The sequence below is a fragment of the Danio rerio genome, chromosome 8 (genome assembly GCF_052040795.2).
Source record: "Danio rerio strain M-AB ecotype USA chromosome 8, GRCz13ab, whole genome shotgun sequence".
In the NCBI taxonomy this organism is placed as follows: domain Eukaryota; kingdom Metazoa; phylum Chordata; class Actinopteri; order Cypriniformes; family Danionidae; genus Danio; species Danio rerio.
The window spans coordinates 22,777,719-22,802,700 of record NC_141028.1 but is presented as its reverse complement, the minus strand read 5'-3'; the positions used below and the strand labels follow the sequence as shown (position 1 = coordinate 22,802,700).

The 24,982-nt window shown below is 35.0% G+C and overlaps 2 protein-coding genes across 54 annotated transcripts in view; one reads left to right on the top strand and one right to left on the bottom strand.

Moving 5' to 3' along the window:
- si:ch73-196i15.5 overlaps positions 1-4,616 on the bottom strand; it is a 28,234-nt gene extending 23,618 nt beyond the window's left edge. For 21 of the 51 annotated variants that reach the window (XR_015496746.1, XR_015496748.1, XR_015496750.1 and 18 more), the window contains exons 1-4: positions 4,207-4,421; positions 3,868-4,081; positions 1,205-1,326; positions 168-256 (exon numbers count right to left, since the gene is read on the bottom strand). Coding sequence is in view for 16 of the 51 variants with exons in the window: in XM_087262648.1 (XP_087118774.1) it covers positions 168-256; positions 1,205-1,326; positions 3,868-4,081 (425 nt within the window). In the remaining 35 variants the exon portion in view is untranslated. 51 annotated transcript variants of the gene reach the window in all.
- Positions 4,519-24,534, top strand: haus5 (HAUS augmin-like complex, subunit 5). Of its 3 annotated transcripts, XM_087263235.1 has the most exons (20): positions 4,519-4,554; positions 7,457-7,560; positions 7,649-7,711; positions 7,789-7,821; positions 10,001-10,025; positions 10,111-10,243; positions 10,684-10,843; positions 11,460-11,535; positions 12,234-12,319; positions 12,410-12,464; positions 12,551-12,678; positions 12,763-12,841; positions 13,348-13,481; positions 16,653-16,815; positions 16,895-16,975; positions 17,570-17,715; positions 19,341-19,437; positions 21,042-21,180; positions 24,010-24,142; positions 24,229-24,534. In XM_087263235.1, the coding sequence occupies exons 2-20, from the start codon at positions 7,469-7,471 to the stop codon at positions 24,329-24,331; spliced, it is 1,926 nt and encodes a 641-aa protein (XP_087119361.1). In that variant the 5' UTR covers positions 4,519-4,554; positions 7,457-7,468; the 3' UTR covers positions 24,332-24,534.
- The last annotated feature ends 448 nt before the right edge of the window (positions 24,535-24,982 follow it).

The window sequence follows — 24,982 nt, the reverse complement described above, 5'->3', positions numbered from 1 at the left end:
ATTTTTAGTTCTGGGTCTAGTGATCGCTATGACCCACAGTGCTAATCTCCACATAATGCAAAACATTTTATAAAATACAATAACAATTTCATTTTGCTTAATTTATTTTAAAAGCTTTATACAACCATTGCACAATGTATTGCTTTTACTGCATTACAAAAATGTACCTGAAGTAAAACTGTCCAGTGGCTTGAGGAGTCCACGTCACTAGGACTGAAGTTTTATCATTGTTATTAGGTTGAGCCACAGCCTGGTCCTAATAAATACATAAGATAAACACCAGACTTTAGTTTATAAAATTTATAGCTGCTAACATTTAAAAATTGCTCTAAAAAGCCAGTAAGAAAGAGTGTAAAAGTGTGTGTGTGTGTGTGTGTGTGTGTGTGTGTGTGTGTGTGTGTGTGTGCGCGTGTGTGTCATACCTGTCAACATTGGGATGTGTAAATAAGGGACCCCCCCCCCCCCCCCCCCAAATTTAGATTATTTTTTATTACATTAAATAACAGAGGTGTCACTTAAAAATGCACAAATCGTAAATGAAAGCATTCAATGGCTTTCCTAACTTTTTATGCTCATTTAAGACAAAATTAGTTTCATTTAAAAAAATGCGCCAAGATCGACATGTTGAGATGTTATCATTAATTATGTGTATATGTCTGTTTAAACACGCACCCAAAACCCAGACTTTTGCTCCACTTCAAGTCTTGTGTACAGAACCCATTTGAACCTATAAAACAGCATCTATTTATCACTATAGAGTGCGTCTGAGAGTCACGCAATTGGTCATGCACTGCAACATGAACTGACTGTTTTGAGGATTGTATCCATTTGTTAAGTCATGACGTATAGGTGATGTATGGAATATTGTTTCCAGGTCCAACTCATTTGAATTGAGAAAACATTCGTTTATGAGCACTTTTTAGTCCTATCACTGAAATAGTTAAGGTGTATTATGAAGACATGTAGCCCTGTGTCCTCAAAATATAAAACTGTTTAAAATCATACTTAACAGGGTTTTTTCACATTCGTTTTTGTTCCGCAGGTCTCCTGTGGGGGTTGGGTTTAGGGGTAGTTGTGGGGTAATGACATAATAAACATTTTTTACAGTAGGCTACAAAAATACATTACACCTATGTAGAGTCTCCATGAATCACAAAAACCAATCACTACTTGTATGTGTGTATGTGTGTGTGGCAGGACTTACGCCACAGAGAAGCACACTCTTCTCAGTGTCAATCCCACTAAATGTACCAGCAGGTGGACAATCATCACACTTTCGAGCCTCCAACATATAGCCCAAAAATGGAACAGAAGAAGAGAGCGTCACTGTGGAAGAAGTTAAACATTTTGCTGAAAAGTTTGAAAAGATAACTTGTTTACACCATTAAAACATTAAACAAAAACTTTCTTGTAACGTAGACTATAGTAGACAATCACACTAGCAGCATTAAGGAAAGCAAGAACCTGGTAGCCTATGTGCAGAGGGGCTCAAGAGCTTTGGGAATGTGAGCTTTTTGGTGGGCTTGAGACAGAATATTGCATGCTCGGGATTTAGCTTGACAAGCAAATGATTCAGTGCTCAGTGTGAACCCAGCTAAATATTGCCAATTTGACTTCCTCCATGACTCATGAGCAAACCATTTACCTAAGTAGCTAAAGTTTAGCCAAGGCAATATACAGTATCATCAAGGACATAAAGGACATAAAGAAACGACAGCTGAATAGTGAAAATATGTCCCTCTCTTTTGTGCTGTAATTCATTCATTCATTCATTTTCTTTTCGGCTTAGTCCCTTTATTCATCAGGGGTCGCCACAGTGGAATGAACCACCAATTTATCCAGCATATGTTTTTACACAACGGATGTCCTTCCAGCTGCAACCCAGTACTGGGAAACATCCGTGCAGACTAATTTACAAACATAAATTACGGACAATTTATTTTAAAATATTTATTTATTTATTCTTTTCTAGAATTGGGAAAGTTAAATTGTCCGTAGTGTATGTGTGTATGAGAGTGTTTGGGTGTTTCCCGGTGATGGGTTTTAGCTGTGGCATCTGCTGTGTAAAACATGTGCTGGATAAGTTGGTGGTTCATTCCGCTGTGGTGATTTCTGATAAGTAAAAGGAAGCTAAAAAAAAAAAAAAATGAATGAATAATTTATTCACTGTCTAGCCGTGCCAAACCTGTTTTAGTTTCATTATTTTGCTTAACAAAGTTTAATAAATAAAAATGATATTTTGAAGAATGTTGGCTAAGGGTTAATATGCTGAGTTTTGGGGTCAACTATCCTTTAATATATTTTACTCATATAGAAGAACTGATACAATTTTAGGTCAATTTTGGATGAAATGTAGTGGAGAGTGGGGCACAAAGTAAGGTGGGTAAAAGTAACACTAAGTTATAAGATTAAGTTTTAAGTTGCTCAGGGGTAACCACGACAACTTCCAAGCATTTCACCATCCTGCCATTTACTGAAAAAAAATTTAATGGGAACCACAGGAGAAAATTTTGCCAACATAAAAGTATTTTTTTATTATCAATATTGTTTTTACATTTTAAAAGATGTGAAAAACACATAGAGACTAGGGCTGCACAATTTATCGTTCCAGCATTGATATTGCAATGTGTTCAATTCATTCACAATAGTCACATCAATGTTGAGTCTGGATTATAATTTATCATTTCGCAATATTCAGTATCATTTTCGCAGTAGACTAGAGACTATGTTATTTTACATTTGATTATTAAATTGCTCTATACCTGAATACAGTTCCACTCCTCAGAAAACAATAAAATGCTGCTTATTTAATTTGTATATTTTATTGAATTTATCTATGCTTGTAAATTTTTATATTTTATGCACTCCTATACAAAATCATCTCAGTCAAATTTAAAATGATAAATTCGTTCCAAATGGTTATGCAACTCATTTAGTGAAGTTTTTTTCATATTGCAATGCAATATATATCAAAATAAAAAAAACACAATCTTGGATTTTTTCAATATCTGGCAGATTTAATAAAGACTGCTAGCCTGTCCTGAGAAAATACGACAGTGGCGTGTCACAACAGGGTGTTACAACATTGTGTACATTAATAAACCTAACTAAAAACAAAACTTATTTTAATGATGAGTGTAATTTAAATAATTTTTTGTATAAAAATAATAATCAAAAATATTATTTATATAATTTATTTTAATGAACCAGCTAATATTGCAAATAAATCCTTTCTAGAGTCTTAAATAGACAAACATATTGTGCTATGTATGATATATATGTAGAGTTAAGTACTAAGAAAATATACTGTATAAACTAAACTAATTTAAATAGATTGTGTAAAATCTGACTTTCCAGCAAGTGTTATAACTAACTCTCTTTATTTTACACTATGGGGTAAATAGTAACATTTTTATTCTTGGCACCTTTGGCGCTACTACATGAAAGGTCCCGGTGTTGACTCTATGGACAAATCTGACTGACTCCCCTCCCATGAAAAACCTGTCGTGATGAAGCTACAATCAAATCATTTGACAAAATTACTCTATATTGCAAGATACGACATCAGCATAAATTTGGTCCATGTGTGACCTTTTAAACTCTATTTGTATTATTTAAAATCAATTTGCAACATTTGTGAAAAGAATTGTGTACTTTAATGTTGTTGTATAAGAAATGTGAAAGAAATTATTTTTCTGTGAATGTTTTTATTTCAACCCCATTAACCCCATTACTTTGCTCATTATTTGCCCAAAACCAAAAAGTTTTACTTTAAATTATACCCTGCTCCTGCTCTCCTCTAAGTCGATTTGGATAAAAACATCTTTAAGATGCAAAAAATGTCAATTTAAACACATAAGACTCTACCTGGGATGCCCTTTCCCACTTGCGAACTGTCCACAATCACGTTATCTGGATCGACACTAAAAATGTTTGAATCCTGTCCTGGTGGTTGAAATCCATGATCTATAGCCATACTTTGACACTGGTCGTTCAATAAACTTCCATCACTGTAACAGCAGATGAACTTCAACATGGTAAATCCAAATATCAGCAAATGGAGAGCGCGCGCAGCAGACATCTGAAACAGACCAAAATCACAAGAACAAGCACAGTGATCAAATCCAGATGAAAATAAAAACAATTTAAGTTAACAAAGTATCTTAAGACATATGGATGTCAGTGGTAAAAGGTATATGAAAGTACCTTGCTTTACCGCGTTGCTGATAAAAGATAGCTGAAGAAAGGTAAAAAAAACTTTTTCATTGTCAGTCATCAGTGTTGTATAATTTACTGTCCTGCTCAACCAGCAGCCAGACTATGTTGAGCCTTTCTGTCATACTGTTACATTACCAGCGATCTGTTCCTGGAAGATCGCTGGCATACAGCATTCACGTCATTCACGAACTACATATCCCAGCATGCTTGCACAAACCGGTCACCATTAATCACACACAGCTGAATATCGTCATCATGAAATGTTTGGACTATTTATACACCTTGCCCAGACCAGTTAATGCGGAGTTTTTGTTAGTCAGTACCTGTATTGTTTCAGTGAGTGTCATCCTGTTCAGTTTTTCTAGTTAAGTTTTGGTGATTGTTTTGTTAATTTTTGTACTTTGATCATTGCTTTGTTTTTGCATTTTTCAATGCCCTTCGTGATACCTGAGTTCTTAAGAATGTTATTTGACCACTTGTTTTTGTCTCCACAATTTTTTTTTATTATATTGCATTTGGGTCCAACCTCTTGTCTTCGCTCCCTTGACACCGGTGACACCTTTCGATTGTGGAATTACGTTACTGATGCCTTTTTTTTTGGCCAATTCAAATACTTTCCCTAGGATGTGGGTTATAGTGGGTTCATTAAAGCAGCTCTGTATTGTTTATGCATTAAAACTTGCTAAATTTCAGAATTTTTAGCCAATATAAGTTTGTTAGGTTATATAAACTGATCATTTATATCAAAATCAGCACAGCAACAGCACTCAAATGTTTTGTTTATTTGTTTACTGTTATTTTCAGTCTTCTCTCAAAAAGAATAAGCTTGCTCTGTGAATACTAACTTTAAATAGTTATTAGTGCTTAAAAACAATATGCTCTAAGATTATTAGGGCTCACTGCGTCAAAAGGGTTCAGTTATTTTAGAGACAAGGTATGTCACTGGATAGAATGCAGATTGTTAACCGACATTCAAAGAAAAGCATGACAGATATATTTAAAAAAAATACCTGACTGTCTTTCAATAAGGAAATAGTTGTCAAAACAAGTGATGACAGATCATGTGAACTAAAGAAAACAAGTCAGATGTACAAATTACCTTGGGGTTTTTCAAACCACTGACTGTTTGATATGTCAAAGGAAATGCAGCAGTTAAAAATAAACAAAGCCAGTGTAGGGGGTAATGCTACAAGTAGTGCCAGTTATAGTATTTTTCTAAGTAACAAATAATGTAACGCAATACTTTTAAATAGTAAGTAATAATATTTGAGTTGTAATGTGAGTTACATTTTAGTGTAAGTATTCACTTTTAAAAAATAAATTGCTGATTAAAAATGAAAATAGTCACAATAAATTAGTCATTGAGAAAATGTGTTCATTGTTTTGAATGCATGGAAGAAAAGAAAAAGGTTTTTTTTTCAATGGACAGTGTTTTTACTTGAGGCAAATAGTAAAAAAAAGTAGCAAACCCCGTGCTTTGAACTCTCAATTATCTGTTTATACTGCGTTTATAGCAATTATGTGCAGCGATGATCTATACATATATGCTCTTTTTTATCTCCTATTACACAATGAATATAATAGTGTCTGTCAGGTTAGTTTGTTTGTTGTGTTCCACACGGGTGACAAGGAAGTTATCAGATAAGATTATCCTAAAATATTATGTTTTGATGTTTTTTTTTAAAAGGTAAAAGTGGGTGTACTGTAGATTATACAGTGCGTTAAAAATTGCAAAACTCTGGTAAAAAAGGAAAAAAGTTCTGAAAGAGATCAAACCTCAGCCAAATAATTCAAAGTAACGCAAATGTAACTCAAAAGTAATGTAACATTACTTACTATAAAAAAACAATTAAGTAACACAACTAGTTCCTTTTTTTTTGGGGCAATAGCTCGATATTGTAATGCATTACTTTCTGAAGTAACTTTACTCAACACTTATCACTGCTATAAATTGATTTCAAAATGTTTAAATACATTAGAATTCTCCAATAGGGCATATTATATGATCAGACTTCAATTGATGTACACTGTTTGTTTGGATATCTTGCCTCTTTTTCTAAAATTATTTCATTCATTTGCTATTTTTATTTGCAGAATCAAAGATTTGGTACACATGAACATGTCATGGGAATAATAAATTATTAGCATAAAAGCCTCTTCATATGTTAGCCAAAATAAAAGTTATACAAATAAAATATAATTGTATATATTACAAATATATTTTATATTTAAAAACTATGACCTGCACTATCACTCCCCCACCAACCAGCAGCTCTTTAATTCCAGGGACAGTGCTGGGCAACTGCTTGCCTGGAATCTGTATTATGTAATCAAATAACTTTTGAAATTATGAATTAGATTAATTTACATTTTAAAATACTCAGATTCAGAAACTTACATTGACTTCATGATTGTATATTAGCATGCTTTATTATTATTGTGGAATATATGACGTCATCATGCAGTGGCATTTGTTAAGATTCATCACCATAGATTAAGTCTTGTTTTTAAAACTTGAGAAAATTAAATACAATATCATAGGGGAGAACTGTTTTTTGAAAAATAATTGTTTGCATTGAACAAAACTGATTAACTCAAGTCACACCAGGATTACACTTGGTCTTAAAACCTTTTTCAATGGGTTATTTTCACTTTTTATGATGGCATAGCAGGCAAAATAGGACGCGAGCTCATGTCAATGAGGGCTGGGTCTTCAGATTTTATCCCTGTCATTTAAATTTTGTTTAATGTTTAGAGACCAGTTTTAGTCAACATGTATTAATAACTGTGTTGTCAGTCTATAAAAATAACTTGAGATAAGATAAAATACAAAAATATTGTGTCATGTTTGTATGTAGGCCAGGGGTGCCCAACTCTGTCCTGGAGAGCCGGTGTCCTGCTTATTTTAGTTCCAACTCCAATTAAACACACCTGAACCAGCTAATCAAACTCTTTCAAATTATATTAAAACTTCCAGGCAAGTGAAAAGAAGGAAGTTAGAGCTAAACTATGCAGGAGCGAGTTTGGACCCCCCAGTGGGCTCAATAGTATTTTAATGCTGATGTTGAAGTAATTTGTTGTCCAGTAGGGGCAGCATCGGCTCCTGTAATGACAAATCGCAAAGTAAACAGGGGTGAAGAAACGTCTCCCGCGTATTTTGATCTGTCTTTTCCGTATCCGATGCATACACTGTAATATGATGTGAGTTTAAAAGTTTTAGGTTTGTTTTATTATCAAGTGACTGAAAAAGATGTCGAGTCTCAGTCAGGAACTGAAGCGCTGGGCTGTTGAGGAGCTTGAGCTGCCAGCATCCAGACTCCCGGACGACGGCTATATGAAGACGTCAGTGGGCTGCTAACTCAGGATGAATTATAATTATGCATCTTTATCAACTTGTTTAAGCTGATCATGTGTTTAAATTTGTATTTAGATTGTGCGTCGGTCCTGGAGCATCCATTTGGAAGTATATCACACAACATGTTTATAAAGAGAGGTTAGATCTCGTTTGATCTCTAATGCTTGTTTTTGTTTACAATAATGCAACATTCAACATGTAATATATGTTCACAGGAATGTTCGAGTGGTGCGGGGGAATATCCAGTGGTATCCTTTACATTTTCTGACAATGAAACAATGTGACAATGCGTGGTGTTGTTTACAGTGCATTAAGTATTGTTAACAAATTTAGTAAGGATTTTTATTATGTAAAATAAAACAGTAGAATATAGTTAAGCTAACAGTGGAAGTGTTATTGTGAAGTGTTTTAAATTGAGGATACTTAAGTTCAATAATTTGTTAAAATTTAAATAGGCACAATTTATGTTTAAAGCCAAGAATAAATTACTTACGAAATGCACACTAAAGTTATTTTATGAAAGACAACGGGGATATAATCTGAGAGAAGAACTGAATCTTAGGAGGTTGAGAAAAAGGTCAACTTTAAAAATGTTTGTATGTGTGTGGTGTGAAATTATAAAACAGTCTGGAACAGATTTTTAAACTATGCCAGAATATTAATCAGTTTAAAAAGTTGTATAAATATATATTATTTAAGGAATATAATGACTAAAAGAGGTGATTGAAAAAGAACAAAATGAGAAAAGTATGATTAAAATTTACGTACGATTAAAATTAATGGCTGTTTGCAAATTGGCATGGACGGGTATAAGATTCTAACGGTATGATAACCTTGGATAAAAATATCATGGTTTTATGATATTGGGATTACTGCTCTAAAATATATATTTTTTAAATGTATTTTGTAAACAACAACTTTTCCACTCTGAAAACAATGGCTGCGTCTGAAATTGCATGCTTTCATACTAAATAGTATACTAAAAACAGTATGCGAGCTGAGTAGCATGTCCAAATTTATAGTATTTGAAAAACAGTATACGAGAAGTACGCAAATGACCTACTACTTCTGGCAAGATTCTAAACTGCACATCTGATAGACGCTACAATATCCCATGATGCACCACGAGAGAATTCATGAATGGTAATAAAGCAGGTGTGTCACGTAATCGTGATAAAATGGCAGATGTAGTACATCCAAGCTTTATTCATACTACTCCCGTTCATACTGTATAGAACATACTTTTCCAGTCGAGTAGTCAATTCAAAGGCAGCACCTACTGAGTTGTAGACGATTTAAACTGCATTAAAACAAACTTAAAACGGAATCTTTTGATATCTTTTCTGCTGGACATACCGTTGTCCTAAAAAACAAAAAATAAATAAATAAATAATCTTACATATCGTGTAGGAACAGTATAACAGAAAATATTGGCTGTTTTAAAACCTTGACTTTTCCAAATCGCAAAATATACCTTGGTTCCAATACTATGTATTTTATTGGGTTTGTGTTATAAAATGTAAATGAACAAATGGACATATAATATGTCAAATATACCAAAAGGATGAAATCTCTCATGTAAAGGTCATATGTCTCATGTAAAAAGAATACATAATTAAAAGAAAAACAAGTTAAAGTAATGAACAAATGATGTGTGTGGTAGGCGTAGTGCAGTAGGTAGAGCTGGTTTGAGCCTCGGTTGGGTCAGTTGGTATTTCTGTGTGGAGTTTGCATGTTCTCCCCACATTCGTGTGGGTTTCCTTCGAGTGCTCTGGTTTCCCTCACAGTTTAAAGACATGCGGTACAGGTAAATTGGGTAGGCTATCTGTGTAAAACATATGTTGGATGAGTTGGCAATCCATTCTGCTGTGGCGACCCCAGATTAAAAAAAGGGACTAAGCCGAAAAGAAAATGAATGTGTGTGTTAATGGTGTGGGGAAAATAATAAGCTTGCACTTCATCACGCTCCATTTTGGCCATGTTGAAATGTATTTTGTTTAAAGAATTTTTTAAACAATTAAATTTTTAAAAGTAAATCAAATCAAGTGTTACCACTGAAATAAAGTTAACAATAAAATAAATATTTAAAATTAGCTTTTGGATTCAAGCAAAAATATATAAAAAAGTAAGTTGTACTAAAATTAAATAAAGCTAGAGAAAGATTATAAAATAAAAACCCATAACAGAAATACTTAAAACAAAAGCTAAAATGAGAAAAACATCAACATTAAAGCTGTTAAAATAGAATGTATAAATACTCGAATAGTATTTATATACTTTTATCATGGTTTCAGTTTCACTTTAGTTCCAGTTTGGTTAATAAACCAAAATGTGCCAAAATGTTGTCAATTAATTTGTTATTTTAGGCATGCCATCTTTTGATGATATTGGTCTGTGAAATTATTCCTTGACTATCTGAATCCTAAGGTACAAAGTTTTACAAGATAAAGAGGTAAGTAAATGTAGCACGTTTACAGTTTCCTATTTGATGTGATGCTCCTATAAGTACAGCATATAATGATGATTTTTGTTTTTAGTTAAAACAGTTGAAGAATCAAAATAATGATGCACGAAAGCTTGAGCTCCAGAGAGAAATTGATGCGCTTCAGACTGAACTCAGTCAACTGGACACAAAGATCACTAGAGTGGAGGATCAACTTGCTGCTGAAGGTGAATCTTTTCTTTCTGTTCAGCTAAAGTGGTTTTGTTTGCTTCTAACACACATATTTGAACATATCATGAGATCAAAACTGTCTGTAGTTTCTTTATTCTATTCAATTAAAGGGATCATTCAACCAAAACTGAAGGTTCTGTCATCATTTACTCACACTTTACTTTCACAAACCTGAAGGTCTTTCTTTTTTCTGTTGAACACAAAAGAAGAGATTTTAAAGAAAGCTGGAAACTGGTTACCATTGTACTCCATAGCATGTTTTTACTATGGATGTCAATGGTTACAGGTTTTATAGAATAAACAAATTCAAAGTTTTGTAACCACTTGAGGATGAGGAAATTTTCATTTTAGGGTAAACTATCTTTTTAACATTCTGAAAGTGCATCGTATTTATGGAATGATGTTTCTAATTTCTTTCCTTTTGGCTACTGAACAGAGCAAAGCTTGAACAGGAACTGGGACGGCTTTACAGAGAGCAGATGCAGACAGATCCTGTTGGATTGTTTCAGGCAGCGATGCTCTGAGGACAGAAATGCTTTGCTAGAGGATACACGCGTGATTGGTGACCAAAGACAGTCCCTGGACGAACTGGCCAAGTAAGCAAATACCACATCCATACTGTACTTTCATATCTTTGGCAGATTTATCAATGCCTCATAAAAAAATGTGTTAAAGCCTCTCCTTTTACCTTGAAATAGTGATACTTTCTCTAGTCTAAGGTTACACTGCAGGAAGGTCATTTATTGGTGGATTTCCCTGTTTTGGGGCAGTACTGTAGATGTGCAGCAAACAAGTGATATTATTGCAAATCTGTAACAGCAGTGGCAGAGGAACTCTGAGACATCTCTTGCTCATTTGGGCGTATAAAACACTAACTGGTTTTACGCTGTCAAGCTGATGCAGAATTTTAAAAGGTTCCAGCTTTTATGCTCACCAAAGTTACATTTATTTGATCAAAATACAGTAAAAAACAGTAGTTCTGTAAAATATTATCTTTTAAAATTAAAATTAATTTAAAATTAATACATTTTTTTCATAAATATAAAGTAAAAAAAGAACCAAACTTAGAATAGAAAGCTTTTGTTCAGCATCAGCATAGTGGTAGTGTAAAAGTCTTTACTATGACTTTTCATTTAATTAATCACCCTAAACTTTTAAACTATAGTGTTTAATGCAACATCTGGCCATATCTCTTCTTTTCCACTTGTCCAGGAAAGCTGAAGTGAAGCTGGTGTTTGGACCATCTGACCAATCAGACAATGAAGCTGGAGCAGACCCCTTAGTTTTAGTAAGTGTTTTTACAGGGGCAGAACAATCAGCCTTGTGATTATGTTTGTCATTCACAACAGAATGTAAAATACATTTGTTCACTATGTATAGGGCAATTTTACTAATTTGAAATATAAATTCAACTTGTAAAAACACTGAAGGGCTGTCACCATTCAAAATACAAATGCAATTAAATTAAATTAAATGTATTTACAAAGTTGAATAAAACTCAAATGTTTCTGCTGTTTTCTTGGTTTGTAACTACTTTTCATAATGAAATAGAGCAAAAACTGTCAGCATGACAATATTGGGTTTGAAATGTGAAGATCACTATAACAATACTTTATATTAAGTCATTTTCATATTTGCATTGTTGTGTATAAGGCTAATTCTTAGGTTACTTGTTAAGTTAACCTCTCTTTCACTTGCCCACTTGAAAAAATAGTGAATAAAGGCATTCAGGTTAAACCTTGGATTCTGTATTTAAAGACATTTGTAAAGCACACAATAATATTATAATTAAAGCTACGATGTTATCGCTTATCATAGTTGATATCAATTTAAATTCTGAAATTAAAGATTTGTGCTAGAATTTGCAGCTACAGCAACTCCCATTAGGGCTTAATAGAAACAAGTTGACCAGTCAAAAGTGTCTTCATTGAATCTCATTTTCTCTCTGATTGGGAATTATGAAATACCATTTCTGTCTCATTTCAGAAGGATGTGAGAGAGCTCTGCAACGAGAGGGTTCACTTCCTCCAATGCCTGTTGGAAGGCGAGCTAAAAGCAAATCCATCCACGCAGTAAGAAACAGGCTTCTGATGGTGAAATTACAGATAGTTGAGCCTGAGTGCTGTTTCCTCATAGATCCCAATTCATTTGTTTACACCCAGATTTACTCGAGATCAAAGGCATGCTGTGATCCAGCACTGGACAAGTGCTGTGGAGGTAGTGGACAATACTTTGTGTCTTTATGCAAATGTTTTTGTTCCACACATCACCTAATGAAAACCTCTACATGTTTGATTCCTCAGAATGTTTTACGATCTCATCCACCAAACCAAGTGCTTTCAGCTTTGCAAGCCTTGACCTCCAGACATCAGGTGGCACTGGAGGAGAAGATCACTGCTTTAAATTTGGAGCGTGACGTTTCAGCTTTAGGGTGAGTTTGTGTAACATGATGTATATTAACAAAAACACCCACATTATCTCTTTATAAATTTGTGTATTATTGTATTTATTGCAGGTTTCGTTATGAGAGCGATCACCTAATAGATGTGTCTTCTGAGCTTGAGGAGTTAACTCCTGTACGCAGTCTGTTACAGGTGATCGTTTGAGATAGTGTTCTCTTTTCTTATAGTGTATTTTACTTTCTTTGTCGTAAGGCTGATGTTGTACGGCAAATCTGCAACATATTGCTGGAGTAACATCTGTGTTGATCCTGGAGCAACATTCCAGTCAACCAATCTGATTTAAGGGAGAACTTTAAAGTTTAGACTTTCAATCAGTGTTATGTGATTTTACATCAGTGTTAATAACCTACAGTTTTTCTCTGGTTTTAGCACTAATTTAGATTAGGTTTTAATTACATTTTCAAAAAGGAATGATGATATATTGTGCAGCCCTATTGTGAATATATAATGTGTGTGTATGTATATGTGTGTGTGTGTGTGTGTATGTGTGTGTATATATATATATATATATATATATATATATATATATATATATATATATATATATATATATATATATATATATATATATACACACATATACATATATACATATACATTATATATATAATGTTAAACATCTGTGTGCATGCTAACAGTCTGCCTGGGAGGAGGTGGAACAGAGTTATTTTGAGTTGGCTCAGACTCGAAGTAGAAGGCGGCAGATGGAGACTGAACTCACGGCTTTGATAAGAAAAGCAGAGGCGACACACAAAACAGACTCTGTGTCCAGGTAATTCCTTAGATCTCTTTGTGACTAAAGAAATGGTTATAATCACTTAATTATTATATGGTTTTAATTAGGTAGGCAACTATAATTTACTCACTCACTTTCCTTGGGCTTGGTCACTGATTTATCAAGGGTCGCCACAGCAGATTGAGCTGCCAGGTACCTACCAGTTGCCCTTTTAGCTACAACCCAGCACTGAGAGTACACCAACTTGTGCACTCCCAGTAGTAGTTTATTAAATTCACCCATAGCGCATGTCTTTGGACTGTGGGAGAAACCAGAGCACCTGGAGGAAACCACACAAACACAGGGAGAAAATTCTAACTCCAAACAGAAATGCTACCTGGCCCAGTCATGACTCGAACCCAGTCCTTGCTGTTGTGAGGCAACACTACTAACCACTGAAACATGTGCTTTATAATTATAATTAACATTAGTAATTATAATTACTCAATGCTACATAGAACACTATGTGTTAGTGCACCTATGACAAACCCAGTTTGAAATGTTAAGGATGGTTACACTAAAGGTTGATTTAATTTCGTTAATAGAGATTAATTGACAACCTGATTACCATCATTATTTTTTAAAGCATTCTTTACACTTTTTTTCACAAATGGCTAAACTTAATACAGGACTGTAGCTAGTTTGCATGCAGGTTTCTCTAAGTGTTTTTGAGACGTGGCCACAGTTCTACAGTATTTAGTCTGTGTCCAGTTTCTTTGCGAAGATGGTGAAATCTGATTCAGGGTCCTTGTGCATACCAAAATCTCAGTAGATTATTAAAATAATAATTGCTAGCAAAAATAATGATTGCTTATAATATTTCCTACTGACACACTGCATGGATAATAGATGGAGAACACTGTACATTTATCGTGGAGAACTACAGGTGTTAGTAGGTCAGTGGTGGGTGATCTGCTGGCCCATGGAATCAGTGAGAAGATTTGTCTGTCACTGTGATCTTTCAGGAATCAGTCTCACGCTGTCTGCTTCTCCATGACTGCCACAGCATCAGCTCTCTATATGGCCTGATACAGGATTATGGGTACCTTGGCATCATTTCTTTACAGGTCTTGGATCGCATCAATGGCGCTGCATAATCGCGATGAGTATCCCCAGGTGGAAATAGAGAATAAAGAAAATAATTAGTGTAGCTGCTGTTCATAGTGTATTTAAACACAATCAATAATATCAGAAAGGCAATCAGCTCATCCGATCAGCCAAGTGGTGTCGAAGTCAGACAAGCTCAACCACAACTTAAGAAATCAGACATAATGAAAACATCAACCTGCAGTCTTGATACGCTCCCCACATCATTCTCCAAAACAGTGTTTAACTGTTTAGAAATGGATCTTCTAAAAGTAGTAAATGCTTCACTTCTTTAACAACCTGCAGTTGTTAAACCCCCTTTAAAAAAGAGCAACCTAAATAACACCCTATTGAGCAATTACAGGCCAATGTCAAATCTCCTTTTCATTGGCACAATCATTGAAAAAGTTGTTTTTGACCAGGTTAACAAGTTTCTTAAACTTCAAGGGGTGTTTAGACTATTTTCAATCTGGTTTCAGAGCACATCACAGTACAGTGAGCGCTCTTATAAAGATAAACATTGATATACGCCTAAATACAGATTCAAGCAAACTAACAGTTTGGGTACTGCTCAATCTCAGTGCTTCATTTGACATGGTTGATGGTCGAAACTAGGTTGGGCTCTCTGGGACAGTCCTCAAATGGTTAAGATCTTGCCTTGAAGGGAGAGGTTACTATGTCAGTATAGGTGACCATAGGTCAAGGTGGACACTCATGACGTGGAGTCCGGCAAGGCTCGATTCTGGCACCTCTCCTGTTCAACCTTTATATGCTTCCTCTAAGCTAAATAATGAGAGAACCAATTTCCTACCACAGCTATGCTGATGACACTGAGTATATACTTAGCCTTACTGCCTAATGACTACAGCCCCATTGACACCCTCTGCCAGTGCATAGATGAAATTAACAGTTGAATGTGCCAGAACTTTTTTCAGTTAAACAAAGAGAAAACTGTCATTGCGTTTGTGAACGGAGATGAGGTTCTCAAGGTGAATGCGTACCTTGGCACAAAGGGTCAAACAACAAAAAATAAGATCAAGAATCTTGGTGTGTTTCTGGAGTCAGAAATGAGTTTTAGTAGTCATGTCAAAGCAATTAGTAAATCAGCGTACTATCATCTTAAAAACATTGCAAGAATCAGATGCTTTGTTTCCAGTGAAGACTTACTGTAACAGCCTCCTCACTGGCCTCCCCAAAAAGACAGTCACATTCACTGGTTCCCAGTTACATTCAGAATAGGGTTTAAAGTATTGGTACTTGTCTATAAATCACTAAATACCCTGGGATCTCAATACATTACAGATATGGTCACTGAATACAAACCTAAAAGATCACTCAGATCTTTAGGATCATATAAACTAGAAATTCCAAGAGTTCAGTCAAAGCAGGGTGTATCGGCTTTCAGCTATTACAACCCTCACTGCTGGAATCAGCTTCTGTTTAGCTGTGCATTTACTGAATTAGCACTGTGCTACGTCCGACAGATTGCACTATTATGTTTTTCTCTTCTTTTTCATTCTTTTATAATGTTTTAATACATTTTAATCGGTTTTTATCTGTTTTTAATAATTTTATTATTTGTTTTTATTTTCTTATACATTTTTCTTTTATTCCTCTTTATGTAAAGCACTTTAAATTGTCACTGTGTATGAAATGCACCTTTAAAATAAACTTGCCTTGCCTAAACAAGATTCAGAAATGGATTGTTATAAATGAAAAGAGCAGTTATATAAACAAACAGAAACAAACATGTAAAGCATATGAGTGTTTCTAACAAAATGTCTGGTGCATTAAAACAGGAGGAGTGTGTCCTAAAGGTGGTTGGAGTGTCGGGCCCACTCACTCAGGCGTACATCATACCGTTATGTGATGCAATGTGTGTATGCTTTGAAAACAGATCTAGTTTTGAACTGATAGAGTGTGTCTGAGCCTCGGACATTATCATTGTATTATCATATATTGAAATGTTACTACACTAACATAGTCTTGTGTTTTAGCAAAACTTATATAGATGGAGCTTGCTTTAATGTATAATGTTTAATATTGTAAATCACATAAGTTTTGTTATGTGTGTGTGAGCAGGTGTGTGTTGGAGTTGGAGATGGAGGCAGTGAAGCAGGTATCAGTTAGAGACAGCATCAGAGATCAGTGTGTTCAGCTACAGCAGCAGGCCAGACAGGGTCAGGACGCCATCAGAGCCCTGCAGACGCATTGGCAGACTGTCATGGACTTTAGACAGCTTGTGGTGCGTACCTGTATTTATTGCTGACTAAGATTTAAGATTCATAGTGTAGAGTTATTACATGCCTATTATTTCTGTTTAGAACCGGAGACAAGAGCAGATACGAAGCCTGATCAAGGGGAACTCATCTGTGAAGGCTGAATTAACACGTGTCCATGAAGAGGTATTATCTCATTCAATACATTCTTTAGTTATTGCGAAAGTTCATTGGAAACTTCTGTCATCATTTACACACCCCTTGACTGGTTCCAAACCAGTTTGAGTTTTTTTTTTTTTTTTTTTGAGTTCCAAACCTCTGACCATTGAAATCCATTGTAGGAACAACAAACACTATGAAGTCAATGGTTAAAATTCTTCAGCCTTTATTAAAATAGCTTCTATTGTGTTTAAAAGAAAATATCTTGAATGAATAAATGATGACAGTTTTCATTTTTGAGTTCATCTCTTTAATAATATTAATGATAATTATGAAATAATAATTCTCACTTACAAACACAGTCACAAGCTTGGAGTTGGTAAGTTTTTTTTATTTTTTTATTTTTGTTTTTGAAAAAGATCTTTATGCCCACTAAGTTGGACTTTTCTTTTTAAAGAAAGTTCAAACTTAATAGTTAGGACGTTTACATAGTTACACAAAATTTTAAAAACATTGAATGCATCATTGCTGAATATAATTATTACTTACTCAATTTGACGCAACCTTTACAGTGAAATATGTGCACATAAATGTACATGTACAACACTTTTTTTCTTCCAGGTTGGACAGTTTTTTAAGGATGAGCTCAGTCCTCAGTTTGTCACTGTGATTGGAGCCAGCAGTGGACAGCGCAATTCTGTGTCTCAGGGTGCCAAGCATTTTAGCTGTGTATCACTTGCAGCACTGGATCGCAGAGTCATGAAGGGGTGAGCAAATTTAACTTAATCTTTTTTCAACCACCTATAGCAGGATTTCAATGGCTCTGAACTCTATATCATGATTCACTAGCATTTTTAATTCCTTAAAAAAAACAAAGGAAGAGGCTAGTTGAGTTTAGTTTATGTTTATAAGGGCTGCATACCAGTGCAAATTTTTATCCTCAGATTTTTTTATCCCCATTCTCAATAACTTAGATGTACGTTATTGATTGTTACACAAGTGTCTATTACTGGAGGAATGGGTTTAATTGGAATGCTCTTTACCCTTGAGCACTTGGAAAATATTAAACACTTTGAATGCAAGTCCCTGTTGTGACTGTAAATGTCCTTCATCCCTTGTATGAAGTGGACCACACATTAAAATAGTGCAGATGATCCACTCAAGGGGAAGTCATGGTTTCTGCTACATTCATTCTTCCATGGCGGGGGACCACGGCAAAAATTATCCCACCACGGCTACATTACAGCCTTTCATTCTGAACATTCAGTTTTTTTTTAATAGCAGGTGATAATCGCACCAAAACATAGTAAAAGGTAAGTTAATTATAACATCGCAAACTTTTCTGTAACCGTAGTAGTGCTGTGCGTCATTTGTTTAACCCTTTAAGGTTACGTGTTGGTTGACTGACTTGTGCGTGATGCATGAGGCCAGCAAACACGATGTATAGCCGTTTTACTTCAGGACACATTAAAACCACTCTGTAGGTCTATTGGAGACGTTCATATATATATATATATATATATATATATATATTCCTAGCAAATCTAACAAATGTTGTAGACATCCTTGTTACATAAACGCACTAAATCGCACTTCAGCAGCATTTATTTGAGAGCGCACAAGAAGATCTGCGCTTAAGCAGCATATATTTGAGGATGTGCAAGAAATTTTGTGCACTAACAGAAGAAATCAGGGTGCAAGCAAAGAGATTCGCATGCTTGTAGGCTATGACATAAATGCGATATCGACTTGTAATACTGCACTCACGACATTTGTCATTGAAATAATGCCACAGGTAATAGGTAGATCTGTATAAAAAAGGCTTACCACCACAGCTGGAAAAAATCCTAGAGGAGACACTGGAAGTGCTTAGTTATTTTTGCGTGTTTGTCTAAAATAGAGTGGAAAGCAGTGCAGGAGTGTGAATGACAAAAAAAATCTAAAAAAATCTATTGTTTTTAACTCGCTCAATATAGTAATGTCTACTTTGTTAGACTGTTGTTTAAATCAGTATCGTATTATCAATTGTGCTGATGTTTATGTAAAAGCCACTTATGTTTAATATGTGACATTACTTAAGTTTATCTTGGTCTGTAAACCCCAAAACCATTAAGGGATTTTTATTTGCCATTATAACTTGAACCAGGGATTTGTCATGGCGTTCTAATATTCTTCATCATGCATTGATGTTTTTGGACTCTCGAGGCGTTTATTTTTTTGTCAACTATGATGTTATGGCAACATTGTAAGAGACAGTATTGTCTGTGCAATATTATCATATAGACAATAAATATGTTTTACTTCTATCCTTTACACATTAATGTTGGTTTTGCAAAACATTCTCAATTTTAAATGAATTTCTCTGACAGAATTTTTTGATTGTTCTCTTCAGGGGACAGAGGGCACCAGCGGCTCAGCTTTCCATCCACCGGATACAATCACTAGCTTTCCACAAACTCTGTGAAAGCCTCTCATTTCCTATGTACATGGTGAGATGCTCACTTACAGTTTATTAATAGTCCTGAAAGCTATTTCGATGATATTAAATACTGGTAATTTAAAAAACAAACAAACACACATTGATTAGTCGATGGAGAGGATGAAGGTCTCTGTCAGAGATGAATTCATGGAAACAGTAGTGTGTGATGTTTATCCAAGACTATAGATACACCTTAAAATGACTTTGTTATTAAGTTGCCATATTAATTAAAAAATTATAAATATGAATTGAAGTCAAGAATTGTGTTTTAGACATAAAATAAAGATTTTTCCAATGCTACAATTTGTATTTTCTTAGAAAATAAACCATAATTTTGAAAGATGTTAGAAAAAAAATTTGAAAGGCAAATTAGCTTTTATAGACATTATATTTGCATTTGTATTTGGGGGGGAGGGGGTTATATTTTTAAAATATATTTGAAAAATATTTGATAACAATGAGGTTTTTTTTTTTTTTTTTCCAAGGCAGATTTTTTTGCATAGTTTGTAGTGTGGTCTTACTTTTTGGGCATCCTTGTCACTACTATGAATGCTTCATTGATTTAGAAGTCCTACATTTATGACTGGCATTCTCATCACTTTTAAGATTTTCTAAATCTGCAAGTTAGAAGCTACTTTTAGCCTTGAGATATAGAATACACTGAAATACAGCCCGAGGCCAAATCAAAGTTTGTTTGGTGTCCATTTCAGGCCTTTACCTGATTTGCTGGTAAACACATTTTTACTGCCATTGATCTGTAGGATTAATAATAGCTAGGCTTGACTGTGGGAATATTTTGCTTCTCTTCTTCGTCTGTTTAGTCTGACACAGATATCTGTGTAAAAAGCAAACACTGCATATCTGCAGATCTCATTCTTTTGACAGCCAAAATGTATTATAATGGAAAACAACACTGACAATGTTTTTTATATTCATGTTTAATACTGTTGAGCAGTTTTCTGACATCTACTCTATAAAGGCTTCATGAGGTGTGGTCTGACTGGAGTGCTGAATTGAAGAGCTTATGTCACTATGATCAGATTGTGACGTTTGTAGTGTATTTGTTACTGAGAGCAAAATGCATTGTAGATAAAAAAAAGCAGCTTGGCTATTTGAACAACATTTAACCCCTAAACTCAGAATGAAAAAGTCTTTTTCTGTGAGTATATCTGGAGCCTTAAAGAGCTACTTCACTCTAAAGTGAAAATTCTTTTCTCGTTTACTCATCCTTCACTTGTCACAAACCTGTTTGATTTTCTTTCTTCTGCTGAACATAAAAGTTGTTGTATATTGTTACCATTTCATTATTTTGAAAAAGTAATGCAATCCGCCAACTAGTATTTTTTTCCTTTTATAGATGCAAATGGCTGCTGGTTTCCAACATTCTTTTAAACACCTTCTTTAGTGTTCAACAGTGGGGAAAAAAGATAAATGTTTGCAGTCACTCAAGGGTTAATAAATAGAGTACATTTTAGTTTTTGAGTGCCTTGATGGTTGTGCATACCAATAAAGATTATATTATTGTAAAACATGGACTTCATCCATATCCTAAACTTTTCTTCCAGTCACAATGTCATCTTTAATCTTGTCTGTGTTCTCCTCTTTGTTTCTCAGGCTCCAGAAGAGCTGTGGTCTCAGGCTGTGACTCGACGGCTGGAGTTCAGAAATCTGCGTAGGCTTCTTCAGCTTTTCTCAGATTCAGCCGCAGACCTGCAGAAGCGGGCCGCACAGTTACCATCACCCGATCAGCAGAGTATGTCTACTTTTATAGGCTTTTGTCTGTCATCTTTCAACGCCCTCATCATAACACATAGTTTGAATATGTGGAATTGTTCACTCTGAAGTGAGCAGTGAACTGCCACTGTTCTAATTTGGTAACAGTTCTGCATTTTAACGTGTGTTCACCGATGTAAATTTCTGCATGTACATTATATAGTTCATTAGGACATTTCTGCTTGTATCTTTTATTAGGGATGCACTGGTATCGATACTGGTATTGCTATCTGGCCCGATACTAAGCTTCAACGTTTTCAGTTCACTTAGAAGCTCCAGCAGCAAGAAAGCAATATCAGGTTCAAAAGTGGAAATATATTTCAGGGTTGTGTTTATATTTTATAAGCGAAAATGTGCACTTTAATTTTGACACCCCACAGACATCACCAAATATAAATCAGAGAGGTCAGACTTTCTCATACAGAGCCTCAAATCAGTTGTCAAGTTTTGTAAAAATCTATCTATTGAATTAATAAATCTATTAAAGAAACGTTGGCCAGAATTATGCATTATAGACTTAAATTATAGAGAGACATAACAGATGAACAGAGACTGCATCAGATCATGAAGCAGATCAGTGTTGACAAAACAACAGGCCTAATACAACATATTATAAGACTAAAATATAGAGAAAGTATTAGATGGTAACTTCGTTCAATTGACCTAACGGATAAACAGCTCTCTTTAATAGTTCAGCATGCTTTCACTTTCATATTAGACATGAAACGCACATTTGCCAGTAGGAATGACATCTCGCCCTATTCTCTTCATATAGCCGTATTTATGGCTATTACATCATCATAATACACTGTGATATAGCCTGGGTCGATAGTTCATTGGATTGATTTTTCTCACTACAATCGATCCACTCAGTCGAGCAGAGGCCATCTCATTCAGGCGATCTCGGACCAATTGATTTGCCGCGGATCCGAGCGCGATTGCTGGACTCGCATATGCCAAACAAACCGCACTAATAGGGGAAACGAGACAGATTCTGAAACAAACAAATATGTGTGAAAGCACCCTAAGATTGTATTTGCACGCAATTGACAGACAGTCCCTGCCAAACTTTTGTGACAAGGCAGCACTGGCCCGATTGAGCCAGTAACTTTTCTGTACACTGGCCCGAGCATCTCGCACCCGGGCCATTGGGCAGTCCTTATTGTCGAGCCCTGTATTTTAAAATTAATGATGGCAACTAGGGTTAAGTGGGTTATTTCGGTGCCATTAAAATGCCTGAACACACATGATTACTAGTTACTGCACTGATCGATAAAAAAACTCACTTGAATGTTGGAAAGCTTTGATATAAGCTTTGATTAAAAAATTTGAGACATCTTTGTAACAATGTTTCTGTCTTGTTATCCAACAAAAAAAATACTTGAGCATAGAAAAAGGTGTGTGCCTGTTGTATTGTACAGTGAACAGATTTTAGATAAAGTATAGAAAACCCATACTCATACACCCATACACATACATTGAACTTTGCAAACTTCTGTAAAAATACAGAGAGGTAAAAAAAATAACCTACCTTTTTAATAGTAGTGTAACATCACAAATCTTACAGTTCAGATCACATAATTTTTTTTAGTCACAGATTAGCCCATTTTTCAGATCAGCCAAAAAGGGAGGAGACAAAAGTTATTTGCTTTCCATTATTACAAAAACAGCAGTTCAAGACGCTTTTGGCTTTAACAGTCGGAACTTAGAACCTGTAATTTTATTAAAAATAAAATAAAGAAATAATCAGCTGAATAAAAACAAACTCTAAAATATTCAGTTGTGTGAAAAATTCACTGTTACTAACTACTGTTGCTGATGACGCTAAATAAATAAATCTAACATCATTTGTAAAATATATATTAATTTTTAGTCTCATTTTCAATAAATTATTCAGTTATTCACTCATAAAACTTCATGTTTTACTGCTAGATGTGTCATTTTTGAAGCAATATTCAGTGGCATATTTTTGATGTAATAATATAATTGTTGCCTACAACCTTTATTTTTGAGCGTCATGTTAAATGCATATGACTGTGATTTTAATCTTTTCCATAAACATCAGTGGTTTTATCTAAACTAAAAACTGTGGTATTTGACGTTAACTGAAGACTAAATCCCTTTCTTGATTTTTGCGTTTTTCAAACAGATTTTTATTCACGATTTGAAGGATAAATAAACATGTAAATCACCATCATTTATAATTCGTGTTGCGTGGGTGTTGAGATCCTGATCTAAAAGCATTAATGCAGGCTAAACAATAGTGACAGAAAACACCTTTAATGAAACCCACCACATACCGAATAACCAACCACAGCCTCTTTCATCATCATTACTTACAGGAAAGTCTAAATGCTTTCAGACATGTGGTTTGAATGATGCGAGAGGCGATCTCTTTGTGATAATTACAAATTTAGGATTAACATAAGAGTACAAAAAATATATTAGCCTAATCTGTGGGTCACGTGTGTTCCAAACCGTGAGTTGTGATCCATACAAATCACGCATCAACCATCGGAGCTTAGACACACTAATACATATAGTATAAAAGTGTCTCATTCCACATCCTGTCATTTTGGCAGATTATTATCAATATTAGCTGTTTTAGACTAATGGTAAAGTTTTGAGTTCTGAAACTTACAGGCTGTTTTTATAGTCCAGTACCTCATGAATGGCAAAAGATGTAGTCAAATTTGGAATTCTCATTTTATGACCTGTTGAAGAACTGACAACCTTATTTCCTTAGCTTTCTTTCCTGACTTCAGGGTATTGTGAACGGTTAAAAACCAGTTGTGTTCTTGTGTTTCAGCTTTGCTGCAGCGAGTGAAAATGGAAGATGAGGAGATTCTGCAGACGCTGCTCCCTCGGGCTCGTGAGCTCATGCACAGGTGCTCTAAAGGCCTGCTTTACTCTGAACAAGTGAAGACTGCCATCACACACTGGTGAGACAAGACACTCTACAATGACTACAATATTAGACCATGTCTATTACGGCGCCATATTAATGCCGTTTGATTTGTTTGTGCAGGTGGGATCAGCCTGCTCAGTTTGCGCTGCCGGAGATGGAGAGAGAAGGACTGACCTTCCAGCAGTGGCTCCAGAGGTGGAGACTTGCTACTAAAGAATCCTGACTTAGCTCTGCATAAAGTGAAGTTTACATGCATCTGTACATCGTTCACACTTTATCAAATCTCTCTTGCCTTTGAATAACCTGATAAGTAGTATAGTTTTCTAGTTATTACCCTGTTCAGTTGTTTGTACATCCCTATTCAAGAAATATTTTGGGCACTTTTTAATGAATTTCACAATAAATAAGCAATAATAGACACTGGAATAAGAGAGCAGATTCATGACTTGTTTTCTGGTATTCTATATTTGATTATTCCTTTTTCTTCAGCTTGGTCCCTTATTTATTAGAGGTTGCCACAGTGGGGTGAACCACCAACTATTCCAGTATATATTTTATGCTTATGCCCATCCAGCTGCAACGCAGTACTGGCAAACACTTGTACACAACAGCCTATTTAGTTAATCCTATTTACCACGACTTTATGGGGAAACTGGAGCACCCAGAGGAAACCCACACAGACACGGGGAGAACATGCAGGCTCCACACAGAAATGCCAGCTGACCCAACCAGGACTCAAATTGGTGATCATCAGTGCTAATCACTGAGCCACCATTCTAAATTGCATTGACTTGTTTTAGTGCATTGACCTCAGTTTTATATTTATGTAATGCTGTGAAATATTATAGTTCTCATTTGATTTCTGTTTGGATAC

Excerpts from the sequence above, each read along its gene's own strand:
- haus5 (XM_087263235.1), top strand. The coding sequence starts at position 7,469 with ATGTCGAGTCTCAGTCAGGAACTGAAGCGCTGGGCTGTTGAGGAGCTT. Across the intron at positions 12,465-12,550 it reads ACTGGACAAGTGCTGTGGAG|AATGTTTTACGATCTCATCC; the intron begins GTAGTGGACAAT and ends TTGATTCCTCAG. Across the intron at positions 12,679-12,762 it reads CGTGACGTTTCAGCTTTAGG|GTTTCGTTATGAGAGCGATC; the intron begins GTGAGTTTGTGT and ends TATTTATTGCAG.